This window comes from Diadema setosum, chromosome 9 (genome assembly GCF_964275005.1).
Source record: "Diadema setosum chromosome 9, eeDiaSeto1, whole genome shotgun sequence".
NCBI classification, from domain to species: Eukaryota; Metazoa; Echinodermata; class Echinoidea; order Diadematoida; family Diadematidae; genus Diadema; species Diadema setosum.
This window is the reverse complement of record NC_092693.1, coordinates 28405135-28427655: the sequence shown is the minus strand read 5'-3', so window position 1 is coordinate 28427655 and position 22521 is coordinate 28405135. Positions and strand designations below refer to the sequence as shown.

At 37.6% G+C, this 22521-nt stretch overlaps 2 protein-coding genes across 2 annotated transcripts; one reads left to right on the top strand and one right to left on the bottom strand.

Annotated features, from left to right (window-relative positions):
• Positions 1-387: 387 nt before the first annotated feature.
• On the top strand, positions 388-4370 carry LOC140233278 (putative nuclease HARBI1). The gene is made up of 5 exons (XM_072313388.1): positions 388-753; positions 2411-2677; positions 3180-3331; positions 3902-3905; positions 4365-4370. The coding sequence occupies exons 1-5, from the start codon at positions 388-390 to the stop codon at positions 4368-4370; spliced, it is 795 nt and encodes a 264-aa protein (XP_072169489.1).
• A 3817-nt stretch (positions 4371-8187) lies between these two features.
• On the bottom strand, positions 8188-16650 carry LOC140233011 (uncharacterized). Its single transcript, XM_072313118.1, has 4 exons — positions 16565-16650; positions 11972-12120; positions 9088-9203; positions 8188-8671 (listed from the first exon to the last, which is right to left on the bottom strand). The coding sequence occupies exons 1-4, from the start codon at positions 16633-16635 to the stop codon at positions 8285-8287; spliced, it is 723 nt and encodes a 240-aa protein (XP_072169219.1). The 5' UTR covers positions 16636-16650; the 3' UTR covers positions 8188-8284.
• Between the last annotated feature and the right edge of the window lie 5871 nt (positions 16651-22521).

The window sequence follows — 22521 nt, the reverse complement described above, 5'->3', positions numbered from 1 at the left end:
AAGCTCCTTTTTGTCATAAGAATGTTTGTACATGTACATGTATTACTGTATAGGAATAGAAATATGACCTTTACACCTAATTATATAGATAAGCACGTATACACATTGTAGGCCTACTGGATAAAACACTGTATCAGAGGTTGTAAATACTGGTACCGGTACCTTTCCAGGGCCCCGTTGCTAGAAACTTTGCGTTTAAACGCAACTCCAAAAATCAAACGCAAGTCCTCCAAATCTCACGCAACTTTGCGTTTAAACGCAAGTCTGTTGCTGAAAGGACTTGCGTTTAAACGCAAAGTTGCGTTTAAACGCAAGTCCCTTACGATCAAACGCAACTTTGCGTTTGGTTCAGATCAAATGCAAACAATCAGTCACACCACAAACAAAATGGCTGCCTATGTGGTAGAACTTGAGGAGGAGGAGGAGGCACTCCATCAAGCTCCTTGGCCTCATCGCACATTCAAACCAAGGTTGTCTTCCTTAGACTCTGTCACTGACGAGGAACTCATGAAGAAATATCGCTTCAGTAGGGATGGCATCATGCATATTGTTAACATGCTGGACGACAATCTACAGCGCACTACAGCAAGGAGCCATGCCATCCCTACTGAACTTCAAGTTCTAATTGCCCTCAATTTCATGGCGACTGGCTCAGTATTCGATTCTGTTGCGAGTATCCACGGTGTACACCGCAGCACAGTGTCCCGATGCGTGCATGCTGTTGCCGAGGCCTTGTGCCAGCAGGAGAACAACGTTAGTACATATCTATTTGCCTTTGTAAAATTTATTTTGTATTCTAGAACTAGATACCGACCTTTAATCAAGCCGCTATTGATATCACCACATTCATTTCAGCAATGTTCTGAACTATAAACTTTATTATGAACACCGTGCCACTCGCCACCATGAACAACCATGGCTGGGACTAAGAGTACAAATGCCCCACGAATGTTTACCTTTGTTACGATACATGCTAGTCATTACGCTGCAGCCGACAGCTTGCCTTGCCTTGCCTTGCTACATTTTTCCCCACGTTGTTTGAAGCGAACATTCACTTGTAACTCAGCAGTCCTAGCCTTGTCTAATGTCCAGTAGTGAACTACACTTGCAGAATTTGCAGACAGTCAGTTTAGCTCAGCTCAGGAAGATGTAGACCACTTTAACTCAGTTTATATGATATTTTGTCAGCCTTCAAATCGAGCCTTTCTGAACTACTGGTACAGTGCACCGGTAAGGTGGTAGTTTATTGAACAGTAGTATCCGATTACTAGTATACTGACAATCGAATCGTCATCTACGTGTACGTGGCCTGAGAGGGCAGCAATTAATCCAGCAACTTTTTTTTTTTTTTATACTGTATTAAAAAGAAATATATGTTTTGCCTGCAAACACTGTTTAGGCCATAATATTTGAATGTCATTACATATTAGCATTACATTCACACGCTCATACACATCAGAATACAAGTGTAAACTTAAAGCAAGCAGCTAGAATATATTTTTTTTTATTTTAAAAATGTGCAGTTAAAGCACACTTTTTAAAGTGCATTTCTTATAAATTCATATTACATCTTTTAAATAAAATATTTCAAAATCCTTTATACTGTAACTTTTTCAAATGAAAAATCTGCCTCCAATAGCTTGCTAGAGACATCAACGTCTGTTAATAACTTTCATAATATGACCACAATTATGTACCTTATTACCCATTCCACAATGCAAGTGAAATACCTCGACAATTGAAACCAATACCCTGTAATCTGTATATGTTCTACATGTATATATACACATATATACATATAGAACATATAGGTCTACACACCAAACTGTAGCACCCGCCCCATAAAGAACAAATTAACAAAACACCACACAAATAAATAACAGCAAAACAAAACAAAAATATTTCCACTCTCATACATTGATGTACAAGTCAATAACATGTGTCAAATGGGTACGCTCCATTGAAAGCGTTACTACTTATTAGTAGATGTGCAAAGTTAAAGCAGTGAATCATGATACGCACACATGTACTGAATGCACCACATACATCCCACACAAAAAAATGAAAAACTTCATTGTATGTACATATTATATATATATATATATATATATGTAACCACACATTTACATATAGTATACTGTAGAAGAGAAAATAGAATAATATAAAGTTAGGTGTCAATGATGTGAAGAAATAATTTATTCAACATCATAATTTTTCATTGGAATGATCATTCTGATGAAAAGGAATATGAATACAAACGGTATAGAAACAAACTGACAACAATAATACAAATGTCATGTACGTAGATGTCAGTACCATATACTGTGAGTATTGTACTTTAGACTTTTAATGATGTTATTCAAAGTATTCAATTCGATGAAGAACAATTTGTCTTGTCAACAAATTTCAGGTCATCACATTCCCCCATGCTCCCGAAGTTGTAGCCTCAACTGTGGAGCAGTTTCACCACATCGCAGGGTTCCCAAGAGTCGTCAGCGTGATAGATTGCACACATATCTGTCTGCACGGATGCCACCTCGGGGAAGACGATTATGTTTACATAAACCGCAAGGGAAGGTGTACAATAAATGTTCAGCTGGCATGCGATGCCAAGTTCAGGATAACCAACTGTGTTGCGCGATGGCCAGGCAGCACACATGACAGTCGCATATTTCAGGTAAATTCTCTTGATAATGATAAAACAATCTTAAAATGCACAATTTTGTTTTGCTTTAAATCTCACAAACTTGACCATATTTATGTATCGAAAGAGTTGCTACAGTTTCATAACAGATTACAATTTAAATGAGTTTGAAAGTAGCAGTTATGAAAAAGAACCTGTTAGAATGTACATTGCTTTAAAAGTCTTGATGATGTTAAAACAAGAAATAGTACTGCTGCACAAGGCCATCAATGTATATTTCCTTTATAGGCAATGAATCAATAATACTATGAAACAAAATAAAAAACTAAATGCAATAAAATTTGATAGGTCAATGTGAGAAAATTGATATTACCTTCACTCCAAAAAAAAAAAAAAAATGTCATAATTGAAATCACACATATATATGAAAATATAAATAATTGTAGGTTGACTGAATACAAAAAAAACCTAAAAAAACAACAACATTATTTTGTATTTTTACAAGTTTGCATTGTATCACAAACTGTTATCACAGAACAGCAGACTCTTCCAGAAGTTTGAAAGTGGCCAACTGCAAGGCATCCTGTTGGGAGATTCAGGATATCCCTTGCTTCCATACCTCATGACCCCAATACCGAACCCTCAAACAAGAGCAGAACATGCATACAACCAGTATGAAGTAACCAAGTATGTCAAATTCTACAGTAAATATTATAGTACATGTTTCCAAAACATAACATAACATAGTTTTCATTGAATAACATCTATTTTTTTAGAAAATGGTGAACAATGAAGTTATTTCACAGATATCTTATCTTTGTGTATCGCATTGATATTGTTTACTTTGTAATTTTTTTTTTTACATCATCAAATGTATTCAATTTTTTCTTCTCTGAATGATTAGACACTGTGGTACTACAACCTCAGACCAAACTAAAAATGAAGAAGGCGTATATACAACCTTTACTGTACTGTATCCTCATCTAGCAAAAGGAAAAAACAACACTAATATATATTGGTAGGTATCTGTTTACAGTTGAATCAGTTACTCCAAAATGATTTATTTTGGCAAAATTCTGATACATCGTTCAAGCAATTCTGTGGCATTTGACACAGTTACCTCTCATAACAGTGTTGTAAAAGACATCATTGCATAGGAGGTTATGCATATAAATGTAATGTACCCTTTCACTGTGAAAGTGCCTCACTTTATATTTTGATGTCTGGGCAAAAAATGTTTCCATTTTCACTTTGTAGGAAGGTAAGACATCACTAATGTTTAAATTTACACTTGTACACTTGTTAAATTGGACCAGTTATCTCTATGGGAGTGAATTTTTTCTTGAAATGAAAGTTGACATGACTGTCTTCTGTGAGCACTAGCTCAATCCTTCGATGAATATGTTTTAGACGAGACCTGGGTCTATCCATTTTTTATTATATGTTGGGATCACATAAAAAAAACTTATTTGAAAATGAATCTTTGCTTCGATGTATGGAGATATTTCTTCGTTCTGCGATTTTCTTTGCAATAGCTTATGAAAAACATGCCCTATCACCCCACTATTTTGCACTTGTTTAGTACATATCATGTACATCATTTCATAAAATAAATACTTCATCTGACACCATCTTGGGTAGGTAAATTTGGGTCATTGGTCATAAATGTTAAATCCTGTGTATTCATGAATACATGTTGTACCTTTCCCATGTTTTGCAGATGTAAAGAGCATGATACAACAATCATTTCACAAAATAACAAATTTTTGCTTAGACCCAATCTTGTCCATGCAAAGGAGGTCGAAGGTCAAATATACTTCATTCAGTAGCTTTGTGATTGTATGCGGTATCACCCCCATGCTTTGCACACATGGACCACAATACATTGATAAAATAACAACTCTTTGGCCAGCTGCCATCAAGGCTGTAATAATGAGTTTAAAAGGTCAAAAATTATTTCTTCTGTATCTTGATTACTATACAGTCCCTTACGGGGACCAGATTGTGCACATACGTAGACTAAGTTACCGTGATCATTTCATAGAATGTTGACTTTTTAATCAGACGACATGTTGGCTGAGCAAAGGAAGAGTCAAGACTAGAATTTTTCCTGTACCTTTGTAATTACATGTCCTATCACTCCCATATTGTGCACACATTTAGCCGAAGCCATATGGAAGGTTTCATGAAATAACAACTTTCTAATTAGGAGCCATCTTGGCTGTGTAAAGTAGGGACAAGGATCAAAAACATCTTTTTCTGTATCTTGGTAGATACATGGCACATTGCCCCCATATTTTGCATAGATGGTTGTGGAAATGAGGCATGAAGGTCAAAAATTCTTTATTCTGTATCTCGGTTGGAATAGGCCTTACAGAAGGCAGATTGTACACATATATCAAACAATGTTACCTGAATCATTTCATGAAATAAGGACTCTATCCTCAGAAGCCATCTTGTCTGTGCAAGGTAGCGTCATAGGTCAAAAATTCTTCCCCTTGTATATTGTACAATATGTGACGTAATGTCCACAAATTTGCACACACTAATATCATGTCTAGAGAATCATTTCATATTAAAGATAACCACTTTTTCTTCAGATGTCATCTTGAATGTGCAAATGTGACCATGCATCACAAAAGTAACAAAAAGTCGCACCCTTTGATTTTTTTTTTAAAGTGAGGACTCCAGAAAGGTGAAAGGGACAACCAAGACAGTTTTGAGTTTTCCATATTTTCTGAAAGAACTATTCTTCTACATTATATATTAAAGGAGAAAGTAGGTTTTAAGCAGTTTTATACAACCCGATCTTTGACAGAGTGGTATGATCAGGTTTTTCTTAGAGGCCACTTCATTTCCTGAAAATCCTTTGCACTCTCGTCACTTTCAAATAATATAATAACTTCTGAAAGGATGATCCTAATGCTTTGAAAGTTGCCATTTATCATGGACAAAACGAGTTCGAGCAGGGGACTATGAAACGGGCTCCGTACGTGTGTGTGTCCGTCCGTGTGTCTGTCCGTCCGTGTGTGCGTCCGTGTGTGATCAAAATCTTCAATTTGCTACTTCTCTGTCATTTATGAGCCAATTTTGATTCTGTTTGCTTTATATGATAGCACTACATGGGAGCTTTGAAACTTCTACACAGAATTTCAGTCGTGACCTTTGACCTTGACCTTTGACCTATATTGTACATTTTGCTACAAAATGCTACTCCTTCGCCATTTCTAACCCGATTTCGATTCCGTTTGCTTTATATGATGGCACTAGGTGAGGGCTTCAAAACATCTAAACAGAATTTTGAACTTTGACTTCTTTGACCTTTGACCTTGATTTTTTGACCTATATTGTACATTTTGCTACAAAATGCTACTCCTTCGCCATTTCTAACCCGATTTCGATTCCGTTTGCTTTATGTGATGGCACTAGGTGAGGGCTTCAACACTTCTACACAGAATTTTGACCTTTGACTTCTTTGACCTTTGACCTTGATTTTTTGACCCGTATTGTACATTTTGCTACAAAATGCTACTCCTTCGCCATTTCTAACCCAATTTCGATTCCGTTTGCTTTATGTGACGGCACTAGGTGAGGGCTTCAACACTTCTACACAGAATTTTGACCTTTGACTTCTTTGACCTTTGACCTTGATTTTTCGGCCTGTATTGTACACTTTGCTACAAAATGCTACTCCTTCGCCATTTCTTACCCGATTTCAATTCTGTTTAATTTATGTGATGGCACTATGTGAGGGCTTCAAAACTTCTACACAGAATTTTGACCTTTGACCTTTGACCTTAATTTTTGACCTACATTTTGTTGTACATTTTGCTACAAAATGGTACTCCTTCACCATTTCTAACCCGATTTCGATTCCGTTTGCTTTATGTGATGGCACTAGGTGAGTGCTTCAAAACTTCTACACAGAATTTTGACCTTTGACCTTGATTTTTGACCTTTATTGTACATTTTGCTACAAAATGCTACTTCCGGCGGGGACATATATTACGCACCGCGTAATTTCTACTTTTCCTTGTTTCGTTTTCTCTTGTAAAGTAGACTATGTGTAAAGCATGCTCAATTTCAGCCTAATCTGATAATCTCTATATTATTGTTGCTACAGTGGTTAACATCATGATTTTTGTCCCATTCATGGCACAAGCAGCACAGCTTAGTTAAGATTTTAGCACTTGAATAGACCCTGTACTTCAGAGCCTCTTTTTTCAGTTTTAACTTTTTCAGATTGTGGGCTTTCTTTCCATTATTCATAGAGGTTAGGAGAATCCATTTGAATTGAGCCAAACATCATTTTAAAGTTGTCAAGTCTGCTATTTCATAATCTGTCCTTACCTAAAAATTCAGTTTTAGCGATTTTTGTTAGTTCTGTGGTGCAGGGTCACAAATGATGGTCAAGTTACTTAATATATGACCTGCCACATTCTAAATTTGATGCCGAAGATGACAGGTTTGATTCCCTTTTCTGAATAAGAATCTAAACATTACATGGCCAATTGCCCCTCATCACCAATGAAGCGGATAGGGTCAAGTGTATTGGGAAAAGTACTTACAAAAAAAAATTCTTTGCAGATACATCGGATCACCTAATTTGTCAGTCATGACAAATTTTGAGCCTAGTTTATATTTGTTTTTAATGCCCTCTGAACTAATTTGATGATGCAGACTATATATGTTGTGATGGATAAGCAGTTAACATTATTTGTAAAGAGATGGAATAGATTGAGGTGATTTGGGGTATGCAGATTCAAACTTTCTGTGAGATAATCACAAACCATTTGCAAAGATTGATAAAGATCATACTGCTTGAAGAGGTATTCAAAGTTTAAATTAAAGAAGTCCAATTTTAAAGGACAAGTTCACTTTCATAGATGTGTGGATTGAGTGAATGCAGCAATATGCAATAGAAGAATACATCAGCAAGAGTTTGAGGGAAATCAGACAATCCTTTTAAAAGTTATTAATTTTAGAAGTTTCTGCTTATTCACCGCTAGATGAGAAGACTAGTACAGCTTGTGATGTCATTTGTGTATAACAATTTAAAGAAAATAAGAAAAATCAAGATATTCACACTTTTCTCGCACAGTAAAGAACACTTGACTTCCCTCTTTCAGAAGGCAAGGGGGAGTAAAATTACCTTTAACTTACGTCAATGATGAGTCGAGGAAATGTTAACTTTTTTCAAAAAAAGTGAAATTCTTTTTATATTTTCTTTATGTCATTGTTTGCATGTGACATCACACACTGTAGTAGTCTTCTCATTCAGCAGTGATTGTGCAGAAACCATAAAAATCTGTAAATTTTTAACGGATTGTCTGATTTTCCCCAAACTCTCAATGATATGATCTCCTTTTTATTCTTGCATTCACTAAATCCACATGTATGAATGAAAGTAAATGGTCCTATTATGAGAATAAAACTGTTACTAGGATTTCTTTGTTTCTGGATATCTAAGCCATTTCAAAACCAATTTACATCCAATAAAATGTAATTTTTTTTTTTTAAATGTCATTTTTTGGTTCCATAATTCATAACAGGTTTGTCATCATCTCACAGAAGATTTGGCAAATTGCAGTCCCACCTCAACACATGTGTATTCATGTTATAACAAAGTACATTAAAGAATTAACACAGGTTAGGTGCTGACATTGCGGCAGCAATGACATCAAGGGAGTTTGCGATTCTTTCAAGGTGAGAATTTTGCTGCCGCAAAATGATCAGTCGCTCTCTTTCCAATTCAACGAGCTGCTGACTAGCAGGTGGATGGACCGTAGGGGGATGTGGCGTAGGGATAGGAAATTCAGAGGGGCAAGTTGCAGTAGGACGAGATGCTGTCGGGTGGGTAGCAGGGGGATCAGATGTAAGGGGAAGAGAAGCTGGACGATCTGGAGTGATGGGAGTGGGTGGTTGCACTGGAGTTGAAATAGTTGGGAGCACTGGGGAGGATGCAGCCCCTTCAAGCAACTGCTTCAAAAGGTTTGAGGCAGTGTCGGTTCCACTTTCGTCGGTGCTCTATTAAAGGGACAAACAGTAAACAGAATCAAATTGGTAATAGCTCATGTTATCTATTGAAGAGGACTATTCTTAAACAATTATCCATTAAAAGATTGTCTATTGGGATTTACTTCATGTATCTTTCCTTATTAACTCTCAATTTTATGACTTATAACTTGAAACAGAAATTAACCTTTAAAAGAAAAAGTGATGCATTAAAGTAATTCACTATTCAAGTTTTTTGATCAAAATGTAATTCCTTTTACAAGTTATAATCCTACAATCCAAACTTGAACACAAAGGCCTACTTCTTGAATAAAAAATGACAGGAGTTGGAATGTTTTGTTGGAAACTTTATTTAAGTGAAATTGAACAATAAAGATTCAATGCTCATTAAAAAAACATGATAAATGGCCACGAAACACTTTCCCAACCCGAGATGAACTGAACCCCGTTTCAGTCTCCTGTCCCATTACACCTACAACAGTCTCCCTGGCCAACACTTCAAGTACCGCCTCCATCAAGGGTTTTATTTCAAGGCTTCCTCCACCTGCATGTAATATAATATGTCAACAGTCAGTAACTTGTATGTTGATGTCACATTTTGTAACATCAGTGAACATATTTGAAGTGACCTGCTATGAGTACATATCACATAGAAAACAATACACTCAGAGTTGAGAGAGGTAGACTTTAATAGATGACTATGTTTGGCCAGAACTTGGAACAAAATTCCCATACACTGTGACTGTCTGCTCATACACTGATACTAACTACAAAGGGAACACCTGCTTCTGTATTGCCTTGTGATCTCTGAGTGATGTATGGTTGAACCCTCTGGTTGATAGAGCTTAGAGGCCATGTCTGGCCTGATTATGTAATATACTGCTTATTTCAGTTATCTGTTGCAATTACAATGGTAAAAGGATCCCTCCTTCCCATAAATTTGCCAATTGGTAAATGTTTCCTGGTTGCCCTACATTAAATAGGAAGAGTAATCTGCTGTTTCCCTCCAATCAATAACAAACTCCGTCAGTGATCTGCATGTTACAATTTTTGTATAAGATGAGAGGTATCATATATGACACAAAGTTAATTTGAATTATGAATCCATATAGGATCTATTGAGGGATTAAAGTGTATCAATTGCATACTATCAATGTCTTTGTTTCGGTAGAAATGCTGTTTGCTTCAATTCATTTGGGACTAATCAGTTGTTCATAGCAATCATTGTGATCACTGTTAATACTGGGCTAGGATATGACTGGAAAAAAGTGCAGAGGCTGTACATACAACTATCAATTGCACCAATACAATATCTGAAAACTGAAGAGTTGTGTAGATTACAATTACATGTATCTTTAGTGTGCTCGTTTTGGTGATTAATGGTAAATTCAGCTTACCTAAGATTAATTTTATTTTTAAACAGCCATTACACAGGGACAATGACTAATGACACAGTACCAAGATATTAAAGAAATATATTTATTATGACTGAGGCTGTTCACAAAAATGTAATAAAATGCGCTGATTCAACACTATGCTGTGTGATTATTTTTGTTACTTTGGTACGATGCTGATGTTTCATTTTACACATTGTATTTGGAATTAGATATTTGTTCATTGCAATTATGGTAATGAATTACACTGAAATCGGATACAGATTTGTTAGAATATCATAAAAATGTGACCCGCTGCAACAAAAGGATCCGAAAGTCGGGGGAGGACAATTTTCTGAAAATGACATGACATTATTCCCTTAGTCTTCCACTTTAATGTCATATAATACATGACTCATGAAATTACTCGGTTGCGGATATATCGATGATTTTATTAGCGCATGTCGAGTGGTTTAAGAAATCAGCGTTTCGAGAGAACCTCCTGCAAAGATTTCCTTCCGACGCTATCATGATCAAGGGGAAGCTAGACAGTTTTCACCTTCGACAATTGAAGGTACGCTCCTAGCAACCTCCGCGATGTTCATTCAAGCTTGAGCACCAGCGGTCTATGCACGACCAATCAGTAACCAGGATGCAACGCACTGACCAATGAGATCACTTCCTCATTGCTAGGGCGGGGTCTAGCTGTGGCGCTAAATCCAAATCTTTGGACACGTTTCTGTTCCGTTGAAAGTCGGAAAATCATGGCCCAGAAAAATGTTATTTTCTTGCCTTTCCTTTGATCATTTAGCTTCGAAATTTCGGCAGATGATAGAAGATACATTACACTGCAAAATTATGTCAAAAACAGAAATCGAATGTTTTGACGGATTTTGATGATCTGACTTCAAACTTGATTTTCTCGGCTCACCCATCAGCGACTTTAGGATCCTTTTGTTGTAGCGGGTCACAAATTAGCAGAGGCTTCAAAAGAATAAATGGACTGAAGTTTGAGGCAAAACATAGTTCTGGTGTGCCTGCAAATCTGTCAAATTTTGCTCCAAAATGTACCTGTATGCCTAAAAAATGTAAGGAATAATGCTGTAATAACAAGATATTCGTTGGATAACGACGAAAAATGCAAAATATTAACAAGAAATGTTTGCATATCAGAACTTATCTGATCGGGGTCAGGCTAACTCGGACTCGGGGACAATTCGGCCTCACTTTGATGGCGGGGCTGTGTTGTCCCTCTGGACTGTAAAGTGTTGTACTATGGGAGCGTGTCGTGTTCTGGATGGTCGCAGTTTTTGGCCAAGTTGATACAACGCAAATATCAAAGAACCTCTTTGGCGCGCCTACAAAGTGAACATGCGCCTATGTATGGCGATCACTAACTGCGTATAAATTGTCTGAAATATAGCGGGCTGAGTTGTCCCTCAGGCCGAGTAAACCTTGATCCTTCTGGAAGTTGGTATAAACCGACTTTATTTTTTTTTTATCTCAAAATAATCTGAAACAACTCATCATCCCATCAAATCGTGTCATTCAAGTAAGTTTCTTGGTAGACTCTTTCAATATATTGCAAAGCAAATATGAAATGGTGCAAGACGGGTTCACAAGTCCTTACCGGAACTAACTTTTCACTTAAAATCAATGCAATATGTAGTCTGACGATAATTTCAATATACATATGAAATGCACCATTGAAATCTTTAGCTTCAATAAAATATGATCAATGTCATATTGCCCTGTTAGGACATTGACTGGTGTGTTTAGGTGTATGGGTCTTTACAGATTCATGACAACGCATTTCCCATTCAAATCATACTTCATTTCTTTTCAGTAATATTTGCATGAAAAATCTTATGCATGTTGAAACATTACAATAATACGGCGAGTGTGAACAGAAAAGACATGCATTGATATGTAACATTACCAGTTGCATTTCTTGCACTCTTGTATTTCAGTGCCCTTTGCTTGAGGTCACTCCATTTTCTTTTTACTTCCTCCTCCTCCCTGAAGAAACCAACTGCTCGCAAATGTATGGCTGCTTTCCTCCAATACCTTTTTTTCCGCTTTTCCACCAAAAAGCATAAATGAAAATGAAGAAAGTAATCGTGACTGCATACAATAGGAGCAGAGACATATTATCGATTTATAATATTCTGGACTACACCTTCACATCTTTCACCACTGTTTATATAGTATCATTTTGAGGAAATGTGAACAAATATCTCTTTTGTTTATGAAAAAAAAAATGTATAAGTTGCTGAAATGAAGAAGATAATGAGTAGCATGAATGTACTGTAATCATACAGTTATGGATTATATTGATATACAGGGACAAATTTACATAACTAAACATGTGGATAGACTGAATGATTTAACACTATAACACATCACTGAAAGTTTGAGTAAAAGTAGACAATGCATTTTAAAAAGTTATAAATTTATCAAGTTTCAGTGCTGTCATCACTGCATAAAGAGACAACTTTAGCTGTCTTAGCTAACATTCATAGAGCAATACAAAGAAAACATGAAGGAAATTCAACAATTCATTTTCATGCATAAATGAATGATTTCATTTTCTTTTAGAAGGAAAGGAAAATGAGGGAGAAAGATTTGCGGTGACAACATGTGTATGTAGTCCTTAACCGGATCGTTGTTTGGCAGAAGAGCCTGGAAAGAGGAGAATTGAAGAGGGAAGCGACATATGGGGTTGTAAGGAGGGCAAAAAGTGAAGAGTGGGGGACAGTAATGGGCTAGAAGTTGAAGTTGCACTAGTGGAGACGGTAGAGAAAGGAACAGAGAGAGTGGTAAGGAAGAATAGAGTGAGAATCAAGTAAGATGTTCGGACATCGTTAGAAGGAGAGAGATGAGAAAGAAGGGAAGAGGGAGGAGTTGAATGTTGGAAAATCATGGAGATATAGGAGAGAGAAGTGAAGATTCAAGAAACCAAGAGAAAAACGAAGTCGGCGAACAATGTGGACTATGTAATGCGGAATCAATGGAGAAAGGATGTATAATCCTGCAAAGGAAAGGTAAGTAGAGGAGAGATGAGACTATGTAGAGAGAAGGGAGAGAGAGAGAGAGGGGGGGGGGGTGGGAGAAAACAAAGAAAAGAAGAAGAAAAAGAAAAAATGGAATTCAAGAAGTAAAGGAGAGGGGGCTTGGGTGGTTCCTAGAAATAAATGCTGCAGAGGAGAGAGAAAAAAAAAAATTATGGGGAGGAAAACTGATGACAGTTAAATCCTGAAAAGGTTCCTGTGGGAGAAATGCAAAATGATAGATTAAAATAAGGTTAAAGTGTAGTCCTGAGGGGACAAGGCAAGAGAAATAACCTGTGAAGAAAACTTTAAATTAATACCAGTGGTCCTGAAATTGACCGTTGGGTTGTATGGAAGGAAGAAATAAAATGAAAAAGAAGAAAAGAGAAGAGAACAGAAAAGATGAGTAGCGTAGAAACAGACAAAAGTGTTGGGGAGAGAGAAAAAAAGAGAAATGAAATACTGAGTAAAAGGTGCTAGTGAAGGTTGTAGCCAGATGTCTTGTTATAAGAAAAACTGGGGGAACCAAGGAACTTGACGTTTCGGGCAGGTTGACTGTCCTTCGTCAGAAGTGAAGCGTGACCTGAGAAGAGGCGGGCTATATATGGAGAATGCGGACCTAGATGGAAGTGGTCGGTTGTGGCGGGCTCGCAGGCGGGCTGAGCGTCGGCTGTTGGCGTGCAAGGTGGAGTGTTGCGGTCGTTGATGCGTTCTATTGTTCTTGGAGTGTGTTGACGGTGGAGTACATCTGTGAGGGCTAACTTGGCTGTTAGTAGGTCGTGGCCGGAGATTGGAGTCGGGACTAGATGGGGTGGACGCCGGTGGTGTGGATGACTTGTGTCGGTGAGGGCGTCTTCTGGAGCCAGCGATAGGTGTAGTAATGAGTGGGAAGCGAGGTTGACGTCGTGAGTGCTGTTGTGAGGAAGTTGTTGTGAAAATGTTACCCTCAATATATTAAAGTAACATTCAGTCGAAGAAAATTGTTCTTTCAAAGAGAATTAAATAAATGATATCAATTGTGGAATATCCTACATTTTTTTATGCCTCCGCCACGAAGTGGTGCCGGAGGCATTATGTTTTTGGGTTGTCCGTCCGTCCGTATGTACGTCCGTCCGCTTTCGTTTACGCGATAACTTGAGTAATATTGACTGGAATTTTATCAAACTTGGTCCAAGTATAAAGTATGATGAGGCAATTACTTGATTAGATTTTGGGTGAAATCGGCCAAAGGTCAAAGGTCAAGGTCAAATCATGAAATTGTATCCATTTATGCGATAACTCAAGACTGGATCAAGCAAATTTCACTAAACTTTGTCGGAGGATGATGTATGATGGGACAATTACTTGATTAGTTTTTTAGTGAAATCGGACAGAGGTCAAAGGTCAAAAGGTCAAGGTCAAATGCTAAAAATGTTGCTATTTCCCGCATATCTATGCAATGCCCAAAGGTATTTTCTTGAAACTTTGTGTAGACATGTACTACTGCATAAAGATTCTCCAGAGAGAGTTTCATGTCATAAGGTCAAAGGTCAAAAGGTCAAAGGTTAGGTGAAAATGTTGCAATATCACTTTTCTTGCAAACGGTTGAATGTATCTTCATGGAACTTGGTACATACACATGTACTGACTGGCAGGGATTATCTAGGGAATTTAGGGGTCATGGGTCAGTAGTCAGGGGGTCAAAGGTCAAGGTCAACTCCTCAAAATTTTACTATTTCCCTCATATACTAGTATATGCAATGCTTGCATTATTAGTTTTAAAACTTAATATATACATGCATTACCTAATGGAGATTCTCTGGGAAATTTCCAGCCAGAAGGTCAAAGGTTAAGGGTCAAAGGGCAGATTTCAATGCCCCCCAAAAAATCTATTTTGTACTGTAATTACACTCTTTCTTCATACCTTGGAAATTACTCAATGCATAAACTTATAAAAGGGTCGGTCAGAAGTCAAGTAAAAATTCTCAATTCCCCAAATATGTGTACCTGCACTCTTAGACAATTATAGCAAACCCAGTTCAAGGCAAGTGAACATTCAAGATATTCGTGACAAACCTGTCATTTCAGTATTTTGCCAGTTATGTGAAACTGTCATCACACATTGTGAAGACATTGTACTATACACCTATTGGGAGAATCATGCATTATGGCGGAGGCATCAGTCGCCATAGCGACATTTCTAGTTCTGAAATTTGTTATGTTATGTTTTGTTGTATTTGTTGGTTTTCTGTCCATGTCTACACTTTGCACCTTAAAAATCAATTATTTTGTGCATAATCGTAAGGGAACTTACTTCACAAGGCCTTTTGGCTTTTCTCAAGTTCTCTTTTTTCATTTTCACTGTTATATGTAAATGATTGATTATCCTTTTGTGTATTGTAAAATCCAATACTGTTGTATTGTTTTATCCGAAAATGAGATGAATAAACGAATTGAATTGAATTGAATTGAAATTCTTCTAAGCATGTCACATCATAAAATGTAGCTAAGTCTTTGTAGAGACCAGTCAAAGCATAGAAAATTGTAAGAAAATATTTTGTAAGTTTTGAAAATATTGCAAGATTTGCCTGAAATTATCAATGATGTGTTCCATAGGTATTCATGTATTTACTCAATCACCATGAATACAAAGGTGAACTTATCCCTATGAGGCAATCAAATGAACTTAGTCCACATCCTCTGAGGCCTCCATCTCATCACAGTCATAACAAAATATTAAATGGGTTAGTCAAATATCGGTTAGTGATTGGCTAAACACAGTCACGTGATGGAGGCACATTCGTTATGTTCGCCCATGGGTGAACATTCTTTGTTATGTTCTCCCATGGGAAAACATTTTCACGTAACAAATGACAGATGGCCTAGGACCGCGCGCACAGTGAATTTGGCTCTGCCCGAGCGAGCGATCGAGTGCGTTGTGCATGTGATAGGTGGTTGACGTTGACTTGACGTATTTGACTAACCCATATAATATAAGAGATGATGACCTTTATTGTCGGGAACATGTACCAAACGTTCCACCCTCAGGGTTTGAAATGCTATTTCGGGAGGTTAAGTCCCTCCACTTCGTCTCGGGACTTATAACCTCCCTCACTAGCATTTTAAACCCTTCGGGTGGAACATTCGGTATGTTCCTTCCCCCGCCAGTCATCATCTATATAATAATACAGCACCCATCACATAACTGGCCAAGGTATCTCCATACCTGTATATAGATTAATTTTACTGTTTCTACATATCTAAACACATTATACCTACATGTATACAATACATTCAATTGGAGAACATGATGTGCACATGTGATGCTGTGATGTTTGTGAATTACTGAAAGATGATAGTACATGCTCTCTAATTATATTGGGGGGGGGGGTTCCAGGAATATGTCTTGGTATGTGAAAAATACATGCACCAAAACAATCTGAATGAATAGTGAAGTTCTAATGAAGCAAGTGTTAAAAGCTTTCAGTACAGGCTAACTTACTGGAACGCTGGCATGGCCTGCCTTGCCAAACAGGGCAGACTTGTGCATTCCCACAAATTGGCACAAAGCCATCACCTCTGCCTCTCTCCAATTACTTCTCCTCCTTCTTGACAGATCTTCCTGAAATTTAAGAGGAAAAAATGCAGATTTCACTAAATGTATAGTTTAATGTCCGTTTACATAATTTGTTTTTCTTCATGAAAACTATAAATTATGAATATATTGCTACCTCCAATAGTGATGTATGGTAACACTTTACTGAAAAACAAACAAAAACAGATGCAACCTATACAAAATGAAGATTGGCAAAAACTGCTGATACTCTCATTTTCGGACATGGAAAATGCTTAGAAGTGAAATTGTAACATCATGAAGGATTTCTTTTTTTTTTTTTGGTTTTGCAAATGATACCAAAAAAAAAGTAATGGAACTTGTTACTGACATAATTTTTAGGGTAATATCAGTCACCCTGCTTTCTGAAAAAGGTTAACTGAATGCTTTATTATTAATATGTAAAGTGAAAACATTCTAAATATTTTTCATAATTTCCTGATATTGATCAAGACATCATATGGTGTACAGAGTTCCTATCAAGATATAATTCCACCAAAACTGTAAGATTTGCAACCTTTTATGACAAAGTTATGTCAAGCTTTAATGGATGTGCATTAGTACTACTGCTGCTGTCACTCAGTCCACATTCATGTTGGAAATATAGTATCCGTTGATTTTCATGCCCTGCCTATTTTGGATAGATATCTAAGAGTTGTTTGTTTGTTTTGGTTTGTTGTTGTTTTATTTTCTGCAGAAAACATGAAATAACAGATCCAGCATCTGAAAATCAGTTATAATTTACTGTAAGTGAAGAATGCCAAATTACAGCCAGAATTGTTCATTCAAGTAGTTCTCATTTGTATTGACAACAAAGACATGCAGAGAATATTACACAATTTTATAACTTCAATTTGGCAATTACACTAAAACACAGATTCTGAAAATGACTTACCATTTTGACGATATGAGCTAGCAACCTGAAAAATAAGACAGAGATAATGTGTGCTTAAAATAATAACTTGAGAACCATTGATACAGAAAAATTCACTAAGTGATTCATTCTTAATCAGTTAACATCATAGTCGATGAATGACGTTTGACATTATGACTATGACAGCTGACTTTGCAGACTTGTATGGCATATGAAAGCATCTGTATTGATACTGAATATTAATCCACTTCATTATGTGAGCAATCCATTATGAAATATTCTGGAAATAAAATACCATTTCCACAGGTCAATGCATAAATCACAGAATACCATTACCCTACAAGATAACGGAGGTATAACAATGTAATAAAAAAGTACAGGCTGTTAATGGACAGTACAATCATCAGCAAATTATTCTTCACTCATCAACTTGTCCATGTAACATTCAAACTAGGGGAGCAAAGGAGACTACCTGAAAGTATTCAAAGAAGGGCCACTAAAATGATTCCAGGAATGAGACATTTGTCAGACTCTTATAGTCTGTGTCACCTACCCCTACCACCTCTCAGTTACAGGCAAAAAGAGGGGACATGATTGATGTGTACAAATATTTGCATGGTAATTATCACACTAAGTTTGACATGTTGAGTTGTAACAGTGTTGTGAGAACTCGTGGTCACTCAATGAAGCTTGGAAAATGGTATGTAATTAGAGTGGATGTGAGCAAGTATTTTTTTGCCAACATTGGTCCATATGTAGAATTCTCAGAAGATGTGGTCTCAGCATGCTCTGTTAATGCTTTTAATGATAAGCTGGACCAGCATTGGAAAAACTGTGCATTTGATTACGGATAGGTTCTAAGTGCTATGTAGAGTAACATGCCCAAGTTTGGTACACTTCACGATTTTCATGCTATTCACCTTCCAAAATAGATGAAGTCCTGAGTGTATCTTTCGGAAGATTGTTTGTCAGTATAATGACATTCTGATATGCATATTCGAGATATAAAAATTATATAAGAAATTTTGCAAAAAAAAAGTGGAATTTATAATACCTTCTCTTGTGCCATGTTAGTTACAAAGGTCCTTGATTCGTACACACACACACACAATTGTTATGCACTGTAACACAACTCCATTAATTTGCGTGCTTAAACATTATCACCAATAAGAATCATGTAGCTGTACCAGGTACCAATCATGGCACAGTGCTGTCTGGAGGTGAGGCTGACTAGCATTAAATGTAAATTATCTCTGTGAGCTCACTAGTCATTTGTAATCTGGCTGCTGTTGACTAAACATCACAACCAACTTCACTTGCACAAGATGACTATTAGATCACGATTCAGTGCACAACTACTGGTGCACAGCGGTCCAAAATAAGAACCGCGTCTTAAGTCGCCTGCTAATTTCCAGCTTGAAATCTAGTTTAGCAAGAGGTCATAAAGATCAAAAACTTTTTGTGAAGCTTCAGGTCTTTGCTGCCCTGTTTACTGTGAATTTCAAGAGGTAGCAGGCTGTATCAAGATTTAAAACATGCTATAGATCTAGCTACATGTATACAAGACTGCTATGTGAATTATTCATTAGGCCTAGGTCCTATACCTATAATTGATGTTAGATTAGCTTCAGTGTTACAAAGAATGCTTCTTAAAACCCTGTCCGGTTGGTCCCGTCTAAGGGGTTTTGGACAGTAAACAAGAAGAAGAAGAATAGGCCTACTAGGCTGTACCAATCATACTCATAGCGCTGGACAAATCATGGGCTTGAAGTTACTCTAAATGTCCTTGTTGGTCTCAAGCAGTTTTCACCACTCCCTGCCTATGTCTGCCCCATGGATTTTTTTTTTTTTTTTTTAACTCAACAACATTCTTAATAAGATTAGCTCAGGCTATATCTCTAATTACAATAAACAGATAAAGACTAAAACAGGTTAAGAGTAAAGACTATTAAATGTTAGACAAGGGTTCGCATTGCTATGTACAAGTGCTACAACCAACCCAAAGCAAATGAAAAAGGCAAACCCTGAAACAAAACTAGCCCTGGGCCTGGCTTGGGCTAGGGCTATAGTCTAACTCGTTAGGCCTGATACAAGGGTTTCTGCAGTGTTGGCCCTATAATATTTAATAACTTCTACCACAAGCACAAGTAACATCAGACAATTTAGACCCTACATATGGAACGGAAATACAGCACACTTTAGAGCGTTCAGCGGATATTCACGCGGGGACCTAAGCCGACACTCGCAGGCCAAATGAAATCAAAATAACGTTCGAAACTAACGTTACAGGTTCTAGCACATCATCAGCAGCTTCACCCGCATCACCGCACGACCGTGCGATCGTGAGTGAGCACGTAACTATTATCGGAAGTATTTTACTATTAGCACGTGAAATGCTTATTATAACGAAAAGAACTTTATCTATGATTTCCACTTACGTTAAATAATTGGAGCTGTTAATAATTCACTCAAAATACCATCATTTCAACGACTAAAATAGCATGTATTAGTCGACTTCAATTTTACCAATACTTACCGGTGGAGCAACAACAGGGAGCAGACGATTGAGAGCTACGCTGACTGGAGACGCGCGTTCCGTTTTTTCGGGGAAATACCGGAAATTAGGCTCATCCATGACAATTCGTTCCGATAGCGCGTTTATCAATCAAACGCAAGTTGCAATCAAACGCAAGTCTCTTCTAGCAACGGCGCGCAAGTATCCTACGCAAGTTGCGGGCGATACTTGCGTAGGATGTGAGTTGCGTTTAAACGCAATTCGAGTTTCTAGCAACGGGGCCCAGGCCTCTTAAAGATGGCTGTCCTACCATCGGCCGACTCTGCAAATTTCCGTTTTACGATATCGCCCCCGATTTTTCCTCTTCATCTGGGGTGAGGCAAGTGTGAGTCTTTTGTTTTGCGTAGGTGTGGTCAGTGAGTGATGCGTGGGTACAGATGTGGGTGTTCATATTTGCATGGTGAGTTGTCATTTTGCATGTTGTGCATGTTACTGTTACGTTGTTGAGGATGGATGTTATGTATGTTGGTGCTGATGTGATTTGAGTGTAGTGGATGTTCGAATTGCATGTTGGGCAATGTGAATTTACTTCGGCAAACAAAAAACGAGCGCAGTCAACGCAATTCTGATGCTGACACGGCGTTTGTACAGGACTAGCGACAGAACAATTACAAATGGTGCACACAAGGAATGAGTCAGAGGGTTGCACCACAAACCCCTCTGTCGTACATATTGAAGCCTTTCTACCACTCTCTGTCAAACTGTCAAAGAAGGATGACACACTTTGTCCAGGATTTTTCGGCCTTCCCCCATATTTCACCTTCTTCGGCCGCCCCTTTTTTTTGTGATTCAGAAAACATGCCACAGGTTGTACAGTTTGATCCTGTCCTTCTTTATTTCGGCAGCCTTGATATTGGAATAGCAAGCATGGCAAAAATTCCCAGGATGTGAGTCTTGATCATCATCGCTCACATCTGTGCTCAGCAAATTTAGCACTTCTTTGTACTCAGCTACTGTATGTGCCACCCCCTTTTTTCCCCTGCCTTCGTTAACCTCTTGCCACAGAACCTGCACAGCTGTGACAGGCAAAACAAATGATGGTCAAGCCCCTCCTTATCCATACTGTAGTATATAGCTGCTAAATGAACTCCCTATAACTTCTCACAAAAAACTCTAACGAATACAAGATCCCTGCAAGTCTGACATGAAAACACCACAAAATTACATGAAACACATAGACAAGCACAGAAAAATTATGAAATGTATAAAATTTGATAATGAAAAATGTGAATTTTTGTTATATAATTACTGTGGAAATGTAATTGTCTGTGCCCCGTCCGATCACAAGTACCGGGAGACGGCGCAGGTCGCGTCGGTACGTGGGCATTATGTGAAGTAATACTTTCTCATATCAAAGTCATTACTGATTTTTATGTGAAGTCTTGTATTACATTTTATAAAAATTTCAAAATTCCTGTGATTTCGTTGACGTCATGTGCATTTGTAAACATTCTCGGCGATTTAGCGATTTGAATGGAGTGCGACCTCGACGTCCACAGTGTGCACAGTGGCAAGAAAATGTCAGTGTACACAAAGGGAACACGTACCGTATGCGCGCTTAACGTACGTGTGCATACAATTCACATACAGTACGTACACATCTCAGCTGAGCTCAGCGCTCAAGTGAGGAATTGAGATACTATAGCGCGATACATTGCAGCAGTGATGTCTTGCGCACACACACATTTCGCTTCGTAGTAACTTCGGAAGCGAGTTTGCGTGGCGCCACCCGCAGCTGAAATATGTCCATGTACCCTCCCGATTGAGCATCTGTAAGTTTGAGGTCTACTCAAGTGCTCAATTTCACCATGCTGTGCGCTGCGCAATGAATGGGACAAAACATGACATACAACTCTATAGCAACAACAATAAAGGAATTGTCAGCTGAAATCAAGCATGCTCCATAAATGCATTCTAACCGTGACTAAAACCAACTTTCAAAGCAGTAGCATAATCCTGTCAAAAGTTAGAGTTGAAAGTGAAGAGTGTGTCAAGCATTTGTAAGAAGTTAAAGGGACCTCTAATCCATACCTAACCACACTATTCTAATAACATAAACGTGTTCTGAAAATGCAAGAAATCAGTTTCCTGTTCGTGTTATGGTTCAGAAATCTGGAATTGTGCACAATATTTTTTTTTTCACAAAGTAAAACAAAACTAAAGATTGACTAGGTTAACCTATTTCACCTACCCATGGGTATTTTGAGTCCTCACATAGATTCAGGGTGTGCAACAGCTAATCAGAGACAAGAATATTTATTTGAGATGATTGTCAAGGATTTTAGTAAGATTGTTTTCATATCTACTATCTACTGATGATTAGAAGGTAAACAGTGGGTGTGTGTTCATATCAACTGATGATAAGCAGGTAAACAATACAGAATAGGCCACTATTTTC